This window comes from Cynara cardunculus, assembly GCF_001531365.2.
Source record: "Cynara cardunculus var. scolymus isolate 2C chromosome LG 10, CcrdV1, whole genome shotgun sequence".
Taxonomy (NCBI): Eukaryota; Viridiplantae; Streptophyta; class Magnoliopsida; order Asterales; family Asteraceae; genus Cynara; species Cynara cardunculus.
In genome coordinates, this window is record NC_037537.1 from 10,239,645 (window position 1) to 10,261,987 (window position 22,343).

A 22,343-nucleotide genomic window follows, 5' to 3' on the forward strand; every position below is an offset into this window, starting at 1 on the left:
ATAAGTTGAAATTAATTAAATTTTAAGCAACTTGACTTCCATTTTCATCAATCCCAATTTCACTATCGGTATTACTTTCTTCTTGATCTTCTATCTTTTCTGTCATGATTGCTCCACATCGCGCCTCAAGATGCGCTTCCACTTGTACTACAAAAATAAATTAAATTATTAACTTAGTTATAGCCTTGCAGCAAATATATGGTTTTATACGATAAGAGGAAATATACAAATAATAAATTTGAACAAACTTTCTCCATATACCCAATCTCTTAGACAAATAATAGCCTTAATTGTAGAAGACTTTAATGAACTTCTATAAGCATCAAGGACCCTACCGCCAATGCTAAAAGCAGATTCATATGCCACTGTTGAGATAGGGATAGCTAAGATGTCCCTAGCTATCCGAGCAAGAGTTGGATACCTAACCTCATGAGTTATCCAATAGTCCAAAATGTTTAGATTGTTCGCACGAGGCATGAGCTTCTCCTCTAAATAACATTCAAGTTCAGATTTTACGGCTTGAGAAGTTACCTTATTTGAAAAGGTATCGAAGTCCTGATAAATAACAAAAAGATATTAGATAAATAGCATAAATCAAAAAAAGTATAAAAGAAAAAAAATAGTAAATGTATATACCATCATAAGTGAAGCAGAAGCCACATCTAGCACATCTTGAGATCCTTCTTGGGAGTCCAACGATCTACTCTTAGGTTGACCAACTTTGGTTTTATTCAAATGTGACTCATCCACATACTCATTAAATAATGAAAACAATTTCTTTTTTATTATTGCCAACTTAGATTTGTACTCGTGCCCATAAACTTTCTCATAACCCCATTCAACAATCTGAAATTTATAACGAGGATCCAAAACAGCCGCAAATGTCATAATTATGCTAAAATTAGCCCAATATTTCTCAAACTTCTCATACATCCGACTAGCCATGTTTTTCATGAAAGTATCATCATTGTCTTTTTCTTTGTGTAACAACACTCTAACCGTCAAAACATTAGCAAAATAAAGATTGGTAGTAGTATATTTAGAGCCAGAAAATGCACAAGTTACCTCGTAGAAAACCTTCAAGAACTTGAAAGTCCTTTCAATTATTCCCCACTCATCACTTGTTGGACAATGCAAATAATTAGCATCAGTTTTCGTTAAATGAATAAAAGCTTTTTTATAGTACAAAACTGAATCCAACATAATGTAAGTCGAGTTACATCAAGTGGGAACATCTTGTCTTAAACGCCTTGAAGATTGTAGCTCTACATGTGCAACACTACTTAAAAACCTTTGCCTCATAGATTGTGAACCTTTATAGTACTTCACAGTATTTCTAACCTTTATAATAGCGTTATCAACCTCTTTCAATCCATCCTGTACAATTAGGTTCATAATGTGTGTGCAACACCTAACATGAAAATATTCACCTTCACAAACCAAATCAATTTCAGTCTTCAAAAAATCAACCATTGCATCATTAGAAGAAGCGTTATCAACATAGCCGAACAAGTTGTTTGTGACAAGGAACGGTTGAACTATTGCCTTCCAATAGCCATAGTTGTTTGGTGATAAAGTGAAGCCAAACTTGTGGGAGTTATGGGTGGTTTTCTCGATTGGAGTGAAAGCTGCAACAATTGTCATTGGACATAAGGTGAGGCAGCCGTAGGATAGAAGACGGGTGCAGTAGCTTTAGAGTTGCCTTGTGACGGCAGAGGGTGGTCGGCAAAAGGTGCGGCAGCCATAGGGTAGAAGACGGGTGCGGTAGCTTTAGGGTTGCCTTGTGATGGCAGCAGTAGGGCGGCAGTCGTAGGGCAACAGCTGTAGGGTGTCTAAGGCCGGCTCTGATACCAAGATAAACTTGGTAATTTGTGTATTGTATATCGATTACAATCAGGGATATATATATATATATATATATATAAGAGATACATTTACACTCTAGACCCTCTAATATAATTATGTATATATATATATATATATATATCACACTTAATTGTCTAATAAACAGGCACAACAATCGTCAATTGTGATTTGGTGAAATGTGGTTGTATGCATCTGATTCAATCTTTGGGTTTGTCATTGAGTTGGGCCAGGGCTTGTTTATAATTAAATATTTAATGCCAAGTCTTAAATTTTTAAACCCAAAAGCCCCAAAACTCAAAACTAATCTTACAGTCCATACAAAAATTTGATGTCCCTTTGGGCTTTAATGCCCTATGCGGCTGCACGGGCTGTACATGCCCAGGGTCAGGTATGGCATTAAATAATAGAGTTAGTTCATTTTAACTTACTTTAACTTAATTCCTATTTTGGGTAACGTACTTTCAAAACTTTTATTTTAGTACCTAAGATGTAAAGTTTTAAATATTTAAGTACCCGAATAACCAATTGAAGAGTAATTTTAGATTTAAAAAAAAATCATGCCACTAACCATGTTAGCAAATAATATTGAGTTGGATACCACATCAATCGACACATCAATATGATAACTGGTTAATGCTTCAACCGTTTATCCGGGTACTTAAATGTTTAAAATTTTACATCTTAGGTACAAAAATATAAGTTTTGAAAGTATATTACCCAAAATATGAATCAAGTTAAAGTACGTTACTTTTTCATGCAATTTGCCCTTTTAACTTTCCTCTATTTTTGCAAAAATCCTATTCATATTAAAAATTCTTTTATATCAGTTGACTTTAAAATGACAACAAAAAGTAATTATATGAATTTACTATATATATATATACATATATATATATATTATAAAGTTGAATTAAAAACTTTAAAATAATATAACGAACAAATTTTTGATTGTTTTAGTTTGTTATAATTGAAATTGAATCTACAATTATATTTATTATAACTAAACTTGGTTATATAATTATAAGTAAAATAAAATAAGCATATATATAAAGAAGCAACATGTTCAGGTATTGCCGTAAGTCCATGAGAATGTGATATATTCGAAGATGGAGGTAAGTATCTGAAAGAATAAAAAAATGAATTTGAGATCAATCATCAATCAATGTCAATRTCAATATAATATATTAAAAGAGGAACCAAACAAATAATACAAAATATATAACCATGATTGAAATCAAACTCAACCAAATAATACAAAATGAGTGAATATTTAAAAAAAGTTAGATATCTTTCAAAACTAAGAGAGTTTGTGCAACTTTTAGGTTGACCTATTTTTTGGACAACCATTTTTATAAAAAATTTATATACCAAAAACTATATTAAAATAACATAAAGTTGACAATAAATCAACACCATAAAATTGGTAGAAGTTATAGTTGTAAAAACAATATTTATATATCTATAATATTTATATATCTTTACTTTTATCCATGTAAAAACAATAACCATGGATAATCTGATGACAACTTCTAAGCATTATAAATCATTTTTTTCTCACATAATTGTTTGCATCCCACATTGGATCAAAGAATTAAAGAGACATGTGGGAGGTGTATACAAAAAGAAAATGACCAACTTTTTGCTTAATATTGCTTGCATCCCACATTGGATGATGGAATGAAAGTGACGAGGGATATTGTTACAAAAAGAAACGATTAAAAATGGAACAAACATATATTTCTCGGATCTCGACCTTTTGTTTAAGATCAAATATAACACATGTTTTTAATTTATATATTTGTCCTAAATTTTAGGTTTTTTGTTTAAATCAAATTTATTATATGTTCTTAGTTTGATATCTAATATATGATTATTTATCTTACATGGTATTTTATTTTTTATATGAGAATGTTTGTTATACTACTTGGTGATTTAGTTATTTATCCGTAGTCTTGATGTTACTACTATCAACACCTCTCTGGTTTACAATTCAAATCTTATAGAATGTTACGGTAAAGTGTAGTATTTGTTTTTATCAGTTTAATATCTGATATGTGGGTCATCGACCCCACTTGATATTAGTTTTATTGTTTTACGGGAGAACATTCATTATCTTAGCTTGGTGATGTGGTTCTTTAGCATCATCCTGAGTTTCCACTACTTTTGCTACAGCTTACGCACTGCTCAAATTTTCACTAATATTATAAAATGTTTTTTTTTCATAACTTCAAATGAGATTTCAATTAAATTTGTTATGAAAATTAAAATCGTGACTTTGTCACCTTATATGAGATTTCAATAAAAAAATGTGATTTCAAGTTAAACAAACTACTAACGTTAGTCAAACATTTATAGAGTACATTGCAACAGCGTTCTCGAGCATTGTTAGAGAACCTAAATTAGCATATGGTTTTAAGATTGTTGTCAACTTCTCTTAAAAACTTTTAATGTTAATGAGTAGTTGACGCACACATTTTCCTAAAATTTGTTTAGAAGATAACTTCAAGTTTTAGTCTATAACATTCCTTTTGAAGATGATATTATCGCCACCACGCAACGTAGTTCAATATAATTGAAATAGTCACTATGTGTTTCTTTAGAGATTGTATGGTTGGTGCTTTGTGCTTTTTTTAGTATTTTCATACTAGTTTTTGTTTTAACACGCCTAAAATTTTAGGAAGTAGCATTAAATTTAACCTCAGTAAAGAACCCGAAGATAACACAAAAATAAAGAATTATACCCAAAGAGAATCAACGATTACAAGATAGCGAATAATCACCCAGCCCCACCCTAGTTTTAGTCTAGTAGGGGATCCCCAGTACCCGGTTTAACGGAGAATCGTGATCGGATCGGGTGGACCGGGTTCCTCATCGGGTCAAGGCAAATCACCATGCCTACCACAAAGTTGCCAGAACACTTCCATTTCTTAGGTTTTCATGCATGGGATTCTATCAACACCCTTTCCCAACTAAAACACTTGTAAATCTACATCAAACATCGAGACTTAATGCAAAACTCAAAATATTTATATTCAAAAGATTCAGGTGTTACGCAGATGGCTAGAAGAACAAACTATTAAACCTATTTGTAATAAAATCAAAAGTAAATTACAGATTTGGTCGTTGTGGTATGTGGGTTTTTTATGGGTTTGATCCTTAAACTTCATTTATTACGTAGAAGAAACGGTGGCTTGTACCTTTTTAAAGAAATTGGTCCATATGGTTTAAATCCATTATCTGTATCTATCAACCCAGTTACATGAGGGTGATTAACGCGGTGTTTTCAACCATCATATTTGTAGGGTTTCAAAATGAATAAGTAACATTTTGATAAAAACACAACGGGAAATATTTTAGGGTACTTATATAGAAAACTTTTCTAAAGAAACTCTACCGGGTACAACAACTTCTAAACGAATCTAAACAAACCATAGAGTGTTTAAAATATTACCATTTAGATTTGATGCAGATTTTGACGGAGCACTTAGAAACCAAAGTAGGTTTCCTCTATCGTAGATCCACACACGAACAAGTTTGGCCTCCAGAGGGTGATAGCCTAAAACCCTAAATCTAGTATGAGGTACAGAAAAGAAAGAAAATGTTCCTTTTCTGTTTTTTTTTTTTTTTTCTGATAATCTCTAAACCTAAAAGATTAATTAACCTTTTCGACTGAGGCCAACACTTTATTTAGAGTCAACATATTTAAATTATAGACAAACCACAATACCCAAATCATTGTCAAGCTTATGATTATCCTTAAGCCCATTTATCTATAAGCCTAAATTAGGTTTTATTTTAATTTTATTAATCATAATAAAAGTATATGAAAATACATTTACACATAAAACCATATAATTATTATAATCACACTTTTAATACATACTTTTGTTATTCTGCTAGAGTAGCTTATATTCTATGAACCAAACTGATTAATTCATTTGAAAGATTTTATTTCATTTCCTATCAACCAAGCGAGTGATCAAACTTGATTGAATACCTTACAAACCTAACGCTTCCTTAGATATATACAAGTTTGAATTTGTTTTCAAGAATCAGTCAGTTCATAACAACTCTTCATATGGTTTGCGAATACAATTACTAAAAGCATGAGACAAACCCAACCACTTATTTACAAACATTTGTCGGAGTTAGATTTCAGAATCTCAAATATGCGTTCGTCACTTTTGAGGGCATCCAAATATCCAAAGACTTGCTATATATATTGATTAATCTGGATATCCAACCCGCTATGCAAGCCGACTAATCCCCACCTGCTATATATTGCTAATTGAATAATCTGATCAGCTATTAGATAGTATTTGTTGTTCATATTATGGGGCTGTTTGGTAGTTGCTGAATGGTTTGGTGCAGAATGATTAATAGGCTCTTATGATATAGTGCAAAATGAAATATAATTATTTGATGATTGTTTACAATGAAATTAGGGCGCTAAATGGTTAAGGGAGAGTCATGATACAAAATCATTCAGAGGATTATAGAACTATTAAGAAGCAGATTTTTTTTTTGTCAAACAAGATTTATCTATTAACGATTCAGATGTTACTTTTTAATAAAACTATTAAAAGGTAAACAAATAATCTCTATCTCAGACATTTCTTAACATGGAAAAAGGAATAAACATTTGACTCGATTGTAATTAAAAGTCCAACTTTGAAAGGAATGAAAAGTTTAGGAAATGGGGAAGGAATAACCAAAAAAGAACTCGAAGGGGAGAATGTTGAAGGATGAAATATTCTGTTTTAAAAGTAAAGCAAGCTCTATACAGAAGTTTCCACGTGGCAGATCTTGAGCCACAATGGCAAAACAGCTGTGTGTACAATTGGAACTTGAAGTGAAAACAGCTTACTATTATGTATCCAACCGCACATCTATAAACACACTCTCTCTCTCTCTCTTCCATTTGTAGTAATCCACAAACCTTGGCATTCCATTTTGGGGTTGGGTTTATTGGATGAAGTGATTCAGCTTCAACACCAAAAACAAAAAGGTAAACAAATTGAGTTTTCAAATAGTTGAATCGGTTTCATGGCTTTTTGGTAACTGGGGTTTTCTTAATTCTGTTTATACCCAAATGGGTTTTACTTAATTTTGTTCATGCTCAATTGGATTTTCGTTTAATTGAATTTGGAATGATGATTTTTGGTGTTTTTCTTTGTTCATCCCAATTTCTTTGGTTTAATTTTGGGGAGTAATTTAAGGCTATGAGTTTGGATGTTGATACTTCCTCCGTAGATTTTGAAATTCAGACAAAATTGTCTCCGAATTCAAAATCTCCATAGATATTTTGACCTTTTCCTTGATGATCTTCAATAACTTGATGTAGTAATCAATTATCGTCGGTATCAATCAGCACGATAGAATTAAGACCAACGGGGTTTCTTCTCTGATAGCTTTATGATTTATAATGTCGAAGGTCAAAGTTTGATCTCTCTCAAATGCAATAAAGTCCAATCATAAGAAAATGAAGTCAAATCCTTAGAATTTCAAGTTGATTTGATTGTTTATGCCAATAATTTGGTTAAGTTTCATGGAATTATAGACTGCTTGTCATTTTCAGTTGGAGAATAATTACACAACTTGATGTCACTTCTAGGTTCCATTCAGAATAAGAATATGTTTTTTCTGTCTCAAGTCAACCTAGTTATTTTCCAGTTTTAATTTTTGCCATTTTTTGTCAAAATGATTGATAAATTAGCATGGAAGTCCATATACCTTAAGTTTTCGGTTAGAATTGAACCCTTCTAAGCAAATTCATGGTCTTCTTGGTAATGAAATGTGACATGCATCATCATGAGGATGATTGAATTCTGTAACCATTAGTTTTACAACTCTTGCTCTCTATAAAGTGATGATTGGTTTCCAATTCGGATGATTAAACTCTATTATGTATGAGCTGGTTTAAGATTAAAATAATGGATGTTTTGTTTTCATATAGTCTGGATTCTTGAGGGTGATAATAAAGGAGAATAAATAGTCAAAACGACAAACATCTGTGTGCTTCTTGATAATGTGATCATAGACATTGTTGTTAAATCATAACCTTATTGACCAACGGGCTTCTGGTTGAAATGGGTGTTCGAAAGGAACCACTGACAGGGTGTTTATGATTTCAGGATTTGTTAATATTTGAGTAATGGCGAATGAGAGTGAAATTAATTTGGGGCTTGCTCTTGGTAGTAGTAACCAACAACAGGTGGAGTCATCAGGTGCAGGTGCAGGTGCAGGTGCAGGTTCAAATGCAAATTCAAGGTTAAGAATAGATAACAAGACATTTGTGCGACCCTGTCCGTTACCTGAGTTGGTTTGGTCTACACAAAATGGTTTAAGCATCAAGTGTGCTGACTGCAGCACCTGTTTTGCTGACAACAACCCCTGCTGTCTTTATAAGGATGTTCCATCATCTCAACATGAAAAATGTGCGATTCAGGGATCAATTTTCCTTTTCTTGGTTGTATTCTTTTGATTAAGGGTATCGTATTGAGAGGTTTATTTTCAAAAACAGATGAAAATGTTGATGAAATGAAGTGTGTGCAGTTCATCGAAATGGAGAGCAAGGGCAAGGAAACAGAGTCTTTGACCAACTTAAAGAGCATATTGGTTGGCAATGTGGCTGGAACCAGTGAAGGTGCAATAACAATCTGTCTTTCTTACTTTTCATGATTCCCGTTACATCTTTTATTCTCAAATTATGCATGATGTGGCTTTTGAGATCAATGGGACACGAAAATTTCTGAGTGTCATAAGCTCATTTATACATTCAATTGAATTCTTGGTTTTAGTAGGTCCACACAACCAAAGAACTGCTGATCTTCTGCCACTATTAGAAAGCAAGACTGAAAATATTGGTGATGGTACTGACAGATTGGGCCTGAATATTAGATTGCCTTTGGAAATAAAAGAACCAACAGTACATGTCAAAAGGGATGAAGATGATTCGAATGGAAGTGGTAGCTCTCCTGAAAAGATGGAAGAAACTGCTGAAAATGATGTTCAGGATCTAATCGCTAAAGATGCTATCTTGGAGAATGTAGAGAGAGATTTGGTTCCAGGTGAAGCTCCCTCGAGTGACAGCAGGATGAGAGTCCAAAATAGAGAGGAATCATGTAAAGAAGGTAATAAAAGCCATGGAAGCATGGAGAGTTGCAACAGTGCTAATTCATTGTCAAAAGGGAATAAGAGATGGAGGTTTTCACAGCAGTTGATTATTGGAAGTAAAAGAATCAAGAAACAAAGTCAAGGATGTCCATTCTCAACACCTGTGATAAAACAAGATAGTTCTTTCATGAATTGGATTTCAAACATGGTCAAGGGTATAAAGCCATGTCAAGAAGAGGGTCATGGTCATTCTCTTGCTCTTAGCTTAGGCCATCCGATTGATGATGACCAGAAGATGGACACTTGTGACAAAACCTTGAATTTTGTTACCAAAAAATTGGGATTTCAAACTGTTTTTCAGTCTCTCTATTCACAAGATGCAAAACGACTTGAAACAACAACACAGATAGAGAATAAGTTCATTGGTGACTCTAAAGAAGTCATCTTGTTCGACAAAACGGTATCCAACCATGTCCCAGATGATACTTTGAACCAAAAAGCGTTTGGGAACTTGTGGATCGCTCGTTTTTCTCCAAAAACACCCTCCACTTTGTTAAGTTCAAATAACTCAGACCTCAGAAGTTTTGTGGCCAGAGATTCATCCACTGATGAGGCTTCTGCTTCTGTTAGCTTGAAGCAGTTGGAGGAACCTGTAGCATTAACTTTAAAGACTTCAATAGATGTTCTCAAGCACACTAGACCAATGGTTCACTCAAAGACAAGTTGTTTCTTTTGTGGCAAAAGAGGCCATGAGTTACGTGATTGTATACAGATAAATGAGAAAGAAGTGGAGGGTTTTATGAAGAACATTAGATTATATGAAGGACTGGCTAAAGAAGCTCCATGTTTATGTATCAAATGCTTTCAGCTCAACCATTGGGCGTCTGCTTGTCCATCGAAGAGGGGTTATAAGACCAAGGAAAGCTGGTCTGATTTGAACTTGAAGCTGAAAGAGAAGGGAAATGTCTTGTTCAAGAAGAAGGTATCAAATTTCAATGAAATTTCAAAGCATCCTGCTTCAAGCTCTGGGAAGATACTCGGAATACCAAAAAAAATGTTTGACACCATAAGGAGGCTTAGGCTGTCTCGTACAGATATCCTCAAGTAAGACTTTTTCGTTTCTGTCTTCACCATAATATTTTGTATTTTGTAGCTAGCTTATTATGTGAATGTTATCTTAATTAGATGGATGAATTCCCGTTTGCCAATCTCAAGCTTAGACGGATATTTCCTACGGTTGAAGCTTGCAAAATGTGAAGAGGGAGTAGGGGGAGCAGGGTACTATGTTGGTTGCATAACTGGTATGGTTTCCATTCCATCATCTAGTCTGCATGTGTAAATCTTGATTGTGATTCTGAATCATTACATTTGTTAATAAGTAAGTGATTTACAATGATATTGTGAAGATGATAATCCATCAAAAGGGTCCAAGAAGCCTATTTGTGTCAACATTGGAGGTGTGGAATGCTTGGTTGAAAGCCGATATATCTCCAACTGCGATTTTCTTGAGGTAAATTATGAAACTTTTGCAATTTTTGAACAATCAAGAATCTTGCACATCGATGCTGTAAATATGTAACATATTGTGCACATAGGGTTTCTTTCTGTATTTGTTATGAAATAGGTAGGGAAATCTTGATATTGGTGTGTTACAGGATGAACTAATAGGTTGGTGGCGGACGATGTTGACAAGTAGACGTCGGCTTCCGATAGAAGAGGAGTTGGCCTCCAAGTTGGAGGACAGAAAAAGGTTGGGGTTTTAGTTGACAAAACAATGTAGAAAGGTTTGAAGCAATAATCTTTTCATGTAAGCTATTTTTTACTTTTCTCTGCAACATTCGTGATCGTGATCGTGATCGTGATCGTATGCATATGTAGGATTACTTAATTAAGTAGGTGTGTGTGAGGTTTACAGTTGATTTAATCAAGTAACAGAAACCACAAAAGTCAGTTTTTGCTCCTTGTTTAAACATTCACTTATGTAACTCCTATATCATTAATTGGAAGTTACAAAATCATAAAATCTCATAATTTGTGTTAACTTATTATTAATCTTGTTATTTTTTTAATAATGATTTTTTATCTCTAATGTTTATGAATTTGGGATTGGTGGAGGAGACCCGGTAGTAAAGTTTTCGATATCGTTCAAATTGACATATACGAAAGATGATGAACATGTGTGACCATATGAATACAAATTAAAATTTGAGAATATTCGTACAACCATATAAATACAACTCGACATATATGAACCATTGTGTTAATTATGAACACAAAATGACATACATGAACACTTGTGTCAATTATGAAAACAGATTGACCTATATGTACAGTTGGTATAAATATAAATACATATTGACCCAAATGAACATACGAAAGATGATGAACATGTGTGACCATATGAATACAAATTCACATATATGAACATTCGTACAACCATATGAACACAACTCGACATATATGAACCTTTGTGTCAATTACGAACATAGATTGACATATTTGTGCAGTTGGTATTAATATAAACACATATTGACACAAATGAACATACGGAAAATGATGAACATGTATGACTATATGAACACAAATTGACATATATGAACATTCGTACAACCATATGAACACAACTCGACATATATGAACCCTTGTGTCAATTATGAACACAAATTGACATATATGAACCATTGTGTCAATTACGAACACAGATTGACATATATGTACAGTTGGTATAAATATGAACACATATTGACACAAATGAACATACGAAAGATGATGAACATGTGTGACCATATGAACACAAATTCATATATATTAACATTCGTACAACCATATGAACACAACTCGACATATATAAACTCTTGTGTCAATTACGAACACAAATTGACATATATGAACCCTTGTGTCAAATACAAACATAGATTGACATATATGCACACTTGTGTCATTTACGACTTTTTTCCATATACACCATGTTTACACCTGAACAATTCCCACGAATACTTGTTCACATATGAACCATTGACAAAAAAAACTGTAGAATCTGGTGTCGAGGATATTGTTGTTGGTTTTGATTCGATTACGAGATTAATTCTCGGATGGTTACATTGTTATTAATGGACAGTTACAAAACATCTCATTGTCATTAATGGACAACTAAAATATTTTCCCAAAATACCCTTGTAAATATTGTTCACTTATGTTACTTTATCTATGTATGCAATTAATTACACCTTATGTCATAAATGATCTTAGCCACAAATTTCAAAGATCAATAACCAAGATTGGTTAACAAAGTTAATACAATAAACTTGGTTAACATTGTAACCAGTCCCTATATATATATTATATATATATATATATATATAGAGAGAGAGAGAGAGAGAGAGGCACGTTTAAATGAACACCATGTAATTTTTAGAAACGGTGTAAATTAATTTCGACCAATTGGAAATTTCCATTTTTTCTAATTAAATTTAATCATTAAGAGCATATTGGTCATTTGTATTATTTTCTATTAAATATGAAAATTATTAATAAATCTTAATTAATACAACATAATAAAGGAAATTTTATAAATAACAATATTTAAATATTTAATTAAATTATAATATTAAAAATTGGATTTTGTTATATTTTGTCTCGATTTATTATTGCCAAGATTAATGAAAATCGTAAGTTATTAGAGTAATAAATCAATGAAATCGGTAGTTGAATAAAAAAAATATTCATGAAACCGGTTTCATACATGGTGAAATTGGTGCATGGAGTAAGTGAAAATGATTATTAAAGGGGTGCATGAGGAAATCGATTTCATACATGGTGAAATTTGTAACACCGGTAATTTTTCCCCATTCTCTTCTCCGTTCGCCTCAAGAGTTCTCGTCTCGTCTCGTCTCGTCTCGTCTCGTCTCGTCTGTTAGTTACATGTGTTATTTTTAATAAAATCTTGAGCAAGTTACTTTTTAGTCTTTCAAGGGGAAGGGGCTGCACAGCAGAAAAAAGGAAGAAAAGAAAAAAAAGAAGAAAGGGAAAGAAGGGCTGTCGCCGTGCTTCGCTAACCTACAGCAAACAGCAACAACGAGCAGCAGTTGCTGCTGTCCCCTTTTTTTTTTTTTTTTTTCCGCTCTCTCGTCCAAACAGCAACAGCAAGAAAGAAGGGCTGTTGTGCCCCTTCGAATCATCGTCTAACAGCAGCCGCAGCAGGTCTTACCTGCGTGATCTCGTCCGATCACCAACAGCAAACAGCAACCGGAGGTGCTGTTTTTCTTCGTGTTGTCTGCCCGAACAGCCGACAGCAGTAGCTGTTTTCCTGCGTTTTCTACGCCAGAACAGCGACTACTGTGTGCCTCGCCACACAGCAAACAGCAGCAGCAAAGTTGTCTGCGTATTCTGTTGTTTCTCAGGCCACCAGTCAGCAGCTAGACCGCCGTGCCATATCAAACAGAAACAGAAAACAGCAGCCGTAGCTGTACTGTTTCTTCACCGGTCTTCGCCCATACAGCAGTCCACGGTGCAGCCGGGTTAGTTCTTCATCTGTCTTCGCCGAGCAGCAAGCAGCAGCAACGAACAGCAGCCTGAGGTGCTGTTTTCTACGTGTGCTGCTCCCAAACAGCAACATCTATCAACAGTCTAGATTTTTGGGATTTATCCTGAATCCCACTATGTGAGTTCACTCTTCCTTTTTTTTGAAAACCCTCAAATAGTTGTGATAGAGTATTAGTTTACCATATATCTAAACTTCTATGAATTGCTTATTTAGTTGGTATGAGAATTATAGGTCAAGAGGGTATTATTTTTGGAAATTTCGTTGCCATTAGTTAATGAGTTGAAATTTGATTACTCATTAATTAGAATGCACATACTCCGTGTAGCGTCAGCCTAGAAACTTTAAGACCTTTATAATATGGGCATGAGGAGCTTTTCTTAGAAATAAGAAATTAATTCTTGGTTATAGATCTCACGTGTAATACTGTCTATTAAATGAATGAGATTTTGCATAAGACGTCACTTTCGGTCATAATGCTAGAGTGTAATGAATGTGGGTGCGAATGTTGATTTAATTATCTTGTAAGAAGATTGCTATGATTTGGATGTAAGCATTGTGATAATTATGTAAATTCCAAACCTATCTTCTCATTTTTACTCGGAAATAGGCATTAAGATCAGTATGTAATTTTCGAGGTAAAGAGCTTAAGATCACGACCGACTACATGACTGGCTTAGGTTGATGTCGATGGTATTAAACCTGTAAGTGATCCTCTGTAACGTTGATCCATGACTTACTTTGTGTTCCGTCAGGATCAATGGTAAATTGGGACTCCCCCGTCATCTTCGGATGTTTTGACCCCCCCCCCCCCTTTTTGAGTTATCAAGTCTTCTAATCCTTTTAAATGTTTAAAAATTGCACCACGTGCTGACGCATAATTTTATATGGGTTCTTTTGGTTACTTTATTCTGCTAACTGGACTCACTAGGCGTAGCCTAACACTTCTTCTTGATATGGCTTGCTTATCAGGTTCCTTTAGCGGCGGGGCTAAAAAGGGTTGAGAGAAGCGTTGGTTCGTGAAAGGCTCTTTTGGAGTTATAGCCTTTGTTACTCTTGAGCGTTGCGTTTTGATGTTACGATATTTTTGGAGATTGATAAAAACATCCGTCTTTAATCTAGATATAGAATGATCTAGATTAGTAAGTTATTATTTATCTTCTCAATAGCTGAATTGTAAACGTTATATTATTACCTTTTGTTGGGTGAATTTTAATTCTAGATTCGGGTTCTCGTTGTATATATTTTCAGTTTAAATTACCTTGTTTTTTTAGGGTGTTACAAAATTGGTGCATAGAGTAAGTGAAAATGATTATGAAATGGGTGAATGAGGAAATAGGTGCATCATGAAATAGGTGCATGATGATCGCTCATTTGTGTAAACCATGTAAACCAATCTCATCCATCCATTTTCTTAATCAATGGTCAAGATTAATTTAAGTTATATTAGAAAATTAAAAAAATAAAAAATAAAAATTTGTTTTATAATCTCAAAAAAGGCAAAATGATAACTTTAATAGTGGTAATATTAATGACAATCATATCATGTATCATGTATATCGTAATAATAATAAAACAAAATCATTTGTAAAATAATATATTAATTTTATATTCAAATTTTATAAAAAAATAACATCCATCATTAAAATAAATCAATAATAAAAATAAAACATATTATAATCAATTTAACATAATAAAACATTTTGAATAATAAAAAACTACTACTTTTTTAGAACGAAATGGTTTCATAATTTTATCAATATAAATGCTAGATGAGACATTTATCATTTTTAAGTTTCGGATAAACAAATCTGTTTCAATCTAATTATAAATAAATAATTACAAATATTAACTTTTCGATAAATAAAATATATTACTTTAATATAAGATTCACAAATTTGATATTTTTTTTAAAATGTGATTAGAGTTGAGTTTTTTTTTTAATGTTTATAAACCCATCATATTTGATGTTTTTGGTGTGTTTTTATGGTGATGTAGTTGAAGTTGCTCTAAGCAATAGCAAAGAACATGGTAGTGTGTTTTTTATGCTTCCCCGAAAAAGGAAAGAGAAAAAACGAAACTAGAATCAAGACCTAATTTGCAACAGAAATGGTTCACAAGAAACTCACAATATATAAAACATATATATATATATATATATATATATATATTAATTAAAACCAAGCCAACAAATCAAACCCCAACATTTCACTACAATTATCCTAAAAACACCACCAGTCTACAAATTTACACCATCATACGACTACTATTACTACTATGCACCTTATTTCTTTCCCTTCTTTGCCGCAACTTTCTTCGCCGGAGACCTGATGCTCTTTGGCTTTTTCGCCACCGCCTTCAGCGGAGTAGCTTTCTTTACAACAACCTTTTTAGTCTTAACAACGGCCTTCGCTTTCGCCACTACTTTCGTTGCCTTCACCTGACTACCAGATTTCGCTGCTTTCTTCGCCGCCGGAGCTTTCTGAGCAGGAACAGCTTTCTTCTCGGCTTTCGGCTTCTCCCCAGAAGCAAGCTTAAACGAGTTCTTAACCTTGGTAAGTTTTCCGGCTGCAACAAGTTTCTTCAACTGAAGAAGCAAAAGCTTTTTAAAATTCGCCGGCAAATCCTTTTGATGATCCTCGATGTGTTTCGCGATTGCGTACTGACTAGATCCAGTCCTCTCTTTTAACGCTACAATCGCTTCCTTGATCATCTACGAATAAACACGATTAAAAAACGAAATTATCAAACAATCACTAAGATTATTCAATTAAACAATAAGAAATTTTGAAAAATACCTCAACGTAAGGAGGATGTGACTTGGATTTCTTCGTAGACGGTGCCTTTTTGGCAATGGCGGTTTTAGCAGAGGCCATTACTGTTTGTTTGTGTTTGTGTTTGTGTTTGTGTGTGAGAGAGAGAGAGAGAGAGAGAGAGAGAGAGAGAGAGAGAGAGGGAGGGGGAACTTTGTAACTGTCAAATGGATGAAAAATGGGGGGATATTTATTAATAGCGTCAGGAGGATTAAAGATGACGAGTTGTGATTGGCTGAGATTGTATTCACTCGGATTCAGTTTAAAATGGAACCGCTAAATATCAGTCATTGAATTAAAATAAATCAACGGTCCAGATATAATGTGTGGTTTACACACGGATTGCCGATTGGTTACAGTGGTCAGGGGCGTCTGTGTTTTTTCAATTTTCATGTTTGAATTGGATGACATCTTTAATAAAAAATTTATAAATTTTTTTTGAATTGAGAATTAAAACATTTTCTAATTTATTATCTTAATAAAATTTTAAAAATTATTAAAAAAATAATAACTCAATTTTATAAATAAAATAATCATTTTTCTCTTTCTTCCTCAAGTGATAAAAAATTCTTTATATTTGGAGTTTTCTTTATGATTCTAAGATGGCAAAATTGTTAGAGTCTCTCTACTTCTAACTCAACTCAGTTAAAGTCTTTCTACTCCTACTCTTAAGTTAAGCTTCTTAATTGTAATATGTTGCATACAGACTCATCACACTGTGGCAACAGACTTTTGTTTTTGTAATGAAAGTTTTATTTTTTGTCTTATATTATGCTTTCCATTATGAGCTAATTACTTCTTTGATAATTACGTAGAGATACAAATTTTGTATGTATTTAACTAAGGTTCAAGCATTGGATATTTGTATTAAAAAGATATTTGAGTATGAATTTCATTCTTTTTCTCTCTAGCTAAATCAACAAGCTTCAGAGTTGTGAGAGTGAAATTTTATGGGTTATGTATTTAAATATTCACTTTCGAGATATTGAAATTTTTATAAACATCCCATAAGTTCTTACCATTATGTTGTTATTTTTATCTTAACGAATACTTACATCCATGCCCATTTTTTATTTATAAGTCTATTTCGTTCTTTAAATTTTTCTTTAACAAAAACTTTTGTTCACAAACCAACACATGCTCGAGAAGTTCATGAAATTCTCCGATCCTCAGTAGTTCAATCCATGTGAAAACGATCTCAGTATTTTACCACTCTATTAGTGGTAAGCGATCATAGTGTCGGTGTGCACTTGCACCGCCACTGTGGGGACTTTATGCTCACTGTGTGAACATGAACGATTCTAAGCTATCAATTGCGCAAGTTCACAACTAGTATGTGTGTGTGTGACACATAATGCCTCATAATTATCATATTATATTTTTTACACATATTATTAATCATTCTACAAGTAATTATTTAACAATCAATCATGATGTATTCAAGTTTCTAATAGATAAAAACAAGTGTATTCTTTGTGTGCTACCTGATAGGTTGACATACTCATTGGTAGTGTTTATGTGTAACACGTTGGGCATGGGAAAGGGTAGGCGCCCCAATTCCTGTCCCCGTCTCTAATCCTCCATATCCATCCTCATCCCCGTCCCTACCAGGGATTATGTCACATCTCCATCCTCGTACCTAATGGGGAAAGGGGATCCCCAACGGAGAAACGAATTTCTTTAATGTTTTAAAAACACCAAAAAGTTTAAAAATACTACCAAAAAGTTTAAAAATACCACCACGTCACCACAACAGTAACATTGCAATTTGCAACCAAAGAAGAAAAAGTCATTAAATCAAAGTTAAACTAAAACTTAAACAAGAGCAAACAGTTTAAAATAGAACCATCAAAATCAACGTGAAATGTACCAAATTCATATCGAATAATATCTAAAACATATCAAGTAATTGATTAACTGTATTTTCACTTAGACTTCACAAAAATTTACATTCTATCTACTATCCAAAAAACCAACACCATTAATTGGTAACCGACATATGCATCACATGTGACTGTTTCATCAAATTAGGCTCTCCATGTTTTTTATCTACAAAAACTAAGACAAGTTAGAAAAAATGTAAATACATTTATGATTAAGAATTTAAATAATACTTACCTTGAAGTTCTTTCTGTAACCATCTTTAAGTGTATATTAGTGCTCCAACTGTTTGTGGGTGGAGTTGATTATGCTATTTTGTGCTTTTGTTACCACTCATGCTAAAAGCAGACTTGGAAGCAACCATAGAAATTGATATGGTTAAAACGTCTCTTATAATCCTTTGGACAACAGGAAACTTGGAGCCGTTGCACTTCCACCACATCAAGATGTCAAACCCTTCTTCTTCAGGCAACAAATTATCGGCCAAGTATGTTGATCCCACCTGAATCTACAAGAGTTTAAAGGTAACAGTTTATAGAGGGGGTGAATACAAACACAACAGCTTTCATTTTTTAAAATTCTTTATTGATAAAGAATATCCATACATAATTTTAAGATTGTTTGCGGAAAAGATAAAATACAGAACTTATCTAACACAATCAAAGAAACACACAAGATACAGAAAGCAAGAAAGAAAAAACTTGCTAAAAGAAAAGGTTAAGAAGTCTTGTGCTTAGGAAGAAGTCTTTCTCTTAGGTAGAGAGTTGTTATTCAAGAAGTAGAATTATTGGCATCAGTTTGCTTCCTCTGGTTGAGTGGGTTTTCTGATAAGGAAGAGTTTCTCAACTATTTATACTTGTTGCATTAAATGCAAGTCAAATGGTACAAAGCATGTGGCAAGATTCTAGAGGTGAGTTTGTCCTTTGTTACAAATATATAGGCTTTTGTCGTATCTGAACAGTAGTCTTTTACAAAGTAAGTAAGCACGTTTAGAGACAATAGAGTGACTCCGTATAGGTAATTTACTTTGAAAGGTATGAGTTTGTCCTTTGTGTGTAGAAGGACAAGACAAAAAATAATCTTGTTCAACAAGATTCATTTGATCGCTGACACTGGAATAACGCTGAGGTTTTTTCAGTGTTCATTGAATCTTGAATAGATTTCACACTTGTATAGATGTAACATCCAATTTCTAATATGCCTAATTATTTGCTTAGTATATTTAATTATTGGGTTAAAGAGAACTTATGATTTAGTGGGAGTTTGGATCTGAAGTTTTAGAATTATATTTTTTAAGAATATATTAGAGGATTTGGAAAATATCACGTCAAATAGATACGTAAAACGGATTTTTTTGGGAGATCTTTTTTGGAATATTTTTGTTGGATGTTATATATTATTTCTTTATGAACGTGTAGGCTAAAACCTCATAGAAAACGGAGGTCCGAGTGAAAAGTTATGAATATTTTAAGTGTTGATAGTCAAAATGGGTACCTAGCCGGGACAAACCGGCCCAACTCGAGTTTTAGCATCATAAATTGAATTTTGGCCATTTTTCTTGTCATTTAAGTCCAAAACTCACACACACACACACATATTAGAGGTGCGATTTTCACACACATAGGCTTGATTCAACTCAAATCAAAGAGGAACTACAAGATCTTGGAAGGATTTGATCATCAAGTAAGGTATAATCTATTTTTTTGCACTTGTTCTTGGTTGACATTCTTGTTTTATGGATTGCATGTTGAGATAGAGTTAGGGTTTCATATGTGTTTGATCTTAAGTGTGTAAAATGAGTGCATTTTAGTGTTTATAGCATGAAATAGTCATTAGATTCAAGAGATTATCAAGATTTATACAAGTTCATCATATGAACTTTGACTTGATTAAGTCAATGATTTGAGAGATAATATAAATGATAAAATAAAGGTTGAATTTTGGTTGTTTATGTCAAATATGTTATATTAAGTTGGGATTCAGAAGTTGGAATAATTTGGAATCGAAATGGTTTGAGAAAAATGTTTGAAAATGAGAATGTTGACTTAAGAATGCATTGAAAGTGTGCAGACTTTGAAAATCTGTATAAAATCGTAGAAAAATCCAAATGAGGTGAGGCCAATTTTCTTAGTTAGATATTTGAGTCTAGTTTACTTCTTATTTTATGATCAAGGCATGAATTCGAGTTTAAAATGGGCAAAACAGTTCTGCATGCAGCAGCTGTATATAGAAATTTAGGTAAAATGTTCAAATAGGATATGTGTATATCATGAGTTTCTTATATTGATTGCTTATGAGATTTTGTACATTTACTTCAGGGGGTAATTAGGACATGTTTTGATACTTTGGAAGCAATCTAAGTGTGGTAGATTGGACTTGCTTTGTGAGCTCATTCGAAGCTTTTCGCTATTGTACGGTTGCCCGATGAGTTATATAGTTAATTGTTACATATTGATTTGAACATATATATTTTCATATGAATGTTTTTGGTCTTGAATGGAGTCACACGATCTTGATTTGTCTTTGATTCCGTCTCTTGAGTCGATTCCTTATTACTATCTCGGTACATCGGTTTGCTTTCTGAATCCAGACTCGTTGTTTTGTTCCTTTGAATTGTACGCCATAGTATGTGTACTACTTCGTGTGGTACACCAGAATTTTATGGTGAAGTCAAGATCCTAGGTTGGACAGGTGAGACTCTCTACGATTGTGAATACTCATTGCTCGAAAAGAAGGAAGAGCAATGAGTAGGGAACCTTGGCACATACCCGGTAGAGGAAGGCGGGCAGTGCGAGGTTTCCCGTAATGTATGATTTCTGACTTAGACTTTGGCATGAGCCCGGGAGGTGAAGGACGGGGTGATGCAATGTCTTCGTTATGTTTACCGATTCGATCTCTTGGTTCTTGATATTATTGGTATTCTAACGTTGTTGAATATATTTGGTCGTTGATCATGTCTCCTTGTTGTATTGAGCATCAATGGTATGGTGTATGATGGTGATTTGAATATAGAATCCTATGATCTTAGCATCCGGTACGTAATTGTTCACTCGGTTTCTTGTAAGTTTCGGTTTGCATCTGGATGATGTCTTGAACTCTTTTATTGATAAGAGTTTATTATGTATGTTTATAAATATGTGCGATATTGATATGTAATACTTAACTATTTAACTCACTAAGCGTTGGCTTACCATTTAAGTGGCAACCTTTCTCAGGAAAGAAGACGGATAAATAGAAAGAACCNATATGTAATACTTAACTATTTAACTCACTAAGCGTTGGCTTACCATTTAAGTGGCAACCTTTCTCAGGAAAGAAGACGGATAAATAGAAAGAACCTGTTGTTTGACTTGAAGATTTATCGGGGAACTTGAAGATTTCGATCTTGCTTTTTGGGTAAATAGTAGCTTATATATATATATATATATAGTCTTGTCCCGTATTCTTTTGGCTACTTAATTTGGGTTGTAAGTAAAAATTCGTTATATCCGGTTTGAAATTGTGTTTTCGGTGGTTTTATCACTAAAGTAGAACGGATATTTCGATGTTTTTCTAGAAATTAATATCTCATATTTTGATGTTAATTAATGTTATGCTCAGATTTATATGTTTCAAAGTGTTGGCCTCTGGTTCTTCATAGCCTCTGGTTCTTCATAGTCTCTGGACCATTGCATCGTCTCTGGATCATTGCATCGGCTCTGGACCATTGCATCGGCTCTGGACTAATGCAACCATTGCCTCTGGTCCTTCCGTTTCCCCGATTGCATCCTTGGCCCCGATTGCTTTGACAAAACTTTTAAAATAATTAGGATCAATTTTGGTCCCAATAATCAATAAATTATATTTTATTGGAGATTTTATAGGAATTGGTAATTTGGGGTTTGTTCAAGCGAGATGTTACAATAGACAGGCTTGTTATCGTTGAAAACTGCATCAAATCATGTACTTCTTGTCTTTATCTTTTTTTTATTAACCTGTGTTGGGTCACCTATTGATTTGGTGATGACCCACTGATCTGTTCCTCTACCTTAGCAACACTTAGTAGTTATTGGTTCTTTGTAAGTTGGTGTCTTGGTACGTACTTAAAGCCATTGGCAAAATCGAAGACTAGCCGATGTGAAGACAGA

General features: G+C 33.5%; 3 protein-coding genes and 1 non-coding gene across 7 annotated transcripts; 2 read left to right on the plus strand and 2 right to left on the minus strand.

Annotated features, from left to right (window-relative positions):
- Positions 1–22: 22 nt before the first annotated feature.
- Positions 23–1,644, minus strand: LOC112519971 (zinc finger BED domain-containing protein RICESLEEPER 1-like). The gene is made up of 5 exons (XM_025128281.1): positions 1,441–1,644; positions 1,314–1,377; positions 637–1,190; positions 249–555; positions 23–147 (listed from the first exon to the last, which is right to left on the minus strand). Exons 1-5 carry the CDS (start codon positions 1,642–1,644, stop codon positions 23–25), a joined length of 1,254 nt encoding a protein of 417 aa, XP_024984049.1.
- A 2,214-nt stretch (positions 1,645–3,858) lies between these two features.
- On the plus strand, positions 3,859–4,052 carry LOC112520537. Its single transcript, XR_003070011.1, has one exon. It is a non-coding gene; the product is annotated as a U2 spliceosomal RNA (small nuclear RNA).
- Positions 4,053–6,763: 2,711 nt separating this feature from the next.
- Positions 6,764–10,950, plus strand: LOC112519801. 4 transcript variants are annotated; one of them, XM_025128077.1, is made up of 7 exons: positions 6,764–6,874; positions 8,001–8,303; positions 8,390–8,512; positions 8,667–10,086; positions 10,168–10,283; positions 10,389–10,492; positions 10,638–10,950. In XM_025128077.1, exons 2-7 carry the CDS (start codon positions 8,021–8,023, stop codon positions 10,743–10,745), a joined length of 2,154 nt encoding a protein of 717 aa, XP_024983845.1. In that variant the 5' UTR covers positions 6,764–6,874; positions 8,001–8,020; the 3' UTR covers positions 10,746–10,950. The 4 variants fall into 4 exon arrangements, with proteins under 4 accessions (XP_024983845.1, XP_024983846.1, XP_024983848.1 ...); XM_025128078.1 differs by having other exon boundaries at positions 8,670–10,086; XM_025128080.1 differs by lacking the exon at positions 6,764–6,874 and having other exon boundaries at positions 8,002–8,303; positions 8,422–8,512; positions 8,670–10,086.
- A 4,762-nt stretch (positions 10,951–15,712) lies between these two features.
- LOC112519839 (histone H1-like) lies at positions 15,713–16,459 on the minus strand. The gene is made up of 2 exons (XM_025128138.1): positions 16,321–16,459; positions 15,713–16,235 (listed from the first exon to the last, which is right to left on the minus strand). Exons 1-2 carry the CDS (start codon positions 16,396–16,398, stop codon positions 15,807–15,809), a joined length of 507 nt encoding a protein of 168 aa, XP_024983906.1. The 5' UTR covers positions 16,399–16,459; the 3' UTR covers positions 15,713–15,806.
- Positions 16,460–22,343: the final 5,884 nt, after the last annotated feature.

What these genes read in the sequence shown, in the direction of transcription:
- LOC112519971 (XM_025128281.1), bottom strand. Translation starts at nt 1,644, where the DNA reads ATGACAATTGTTGCAGCTTTCACTCCAATCGAGAAAACCACCCATAAC. An exon ending in TACTGTGAAGTACTATAAAG is followed by an intron (nt 1,191 to 1,313) that starts GTTCACAATCTA and finishes TGTTGGATTCAG; the next exon opens with TTTTGTACTATAAAAAAGCT. An exon ending in AGATTGGGTATATGGAGAAA is followed by an intron (nt 148 to 248) that starts GTTTGTTCAAAT and finishes TTATTTTTGTAG; the next exon opens with TACAAGTGGAAGCGCATCTT.
- LOC112519801 (XM_025128077.1), top strand. Translation starts at nt 8,021, where the DNA reads ATGGCGAATGAGAGTGAAATTAATTTGGGGCTTGCTCTTGGTAGTAGT. An exon ending in ATCATCTCAACATGAAAAAT is followed by an intron (nt 8,304 to 8,389) that starts GTGCGATTCAGG and finishes TTTCAAAAACAG; the next exon opens with ATGAAAATGTTGATGAAATG. An exon ending in CCAACTGCGATTTTCTTGAG is followed by an intron (nt 10,493 to 10,637) that starts GTAAATTATGAA and finishes GGTGTGTTACAG; the next exon opens with GATGAACTAATAGGTTGGTG.
- LOC112519839 (XM_025128138.1), bottom strand. Translation starts at nt 16,398, where the DNA reads ATGGCCTCTGCTAAAACCGCCATTGCCAAAAAGGCACCGTCTACGAAG. An exon ending in CACATCCTCCTTACGTTGAG is followed by an intron (nt 16,236 to 16,320) that starts GTATTTTTCAAA and finishes GTTTATTCGTAG; the next exon opens with ATGATCAAGGAAGCGATTGT.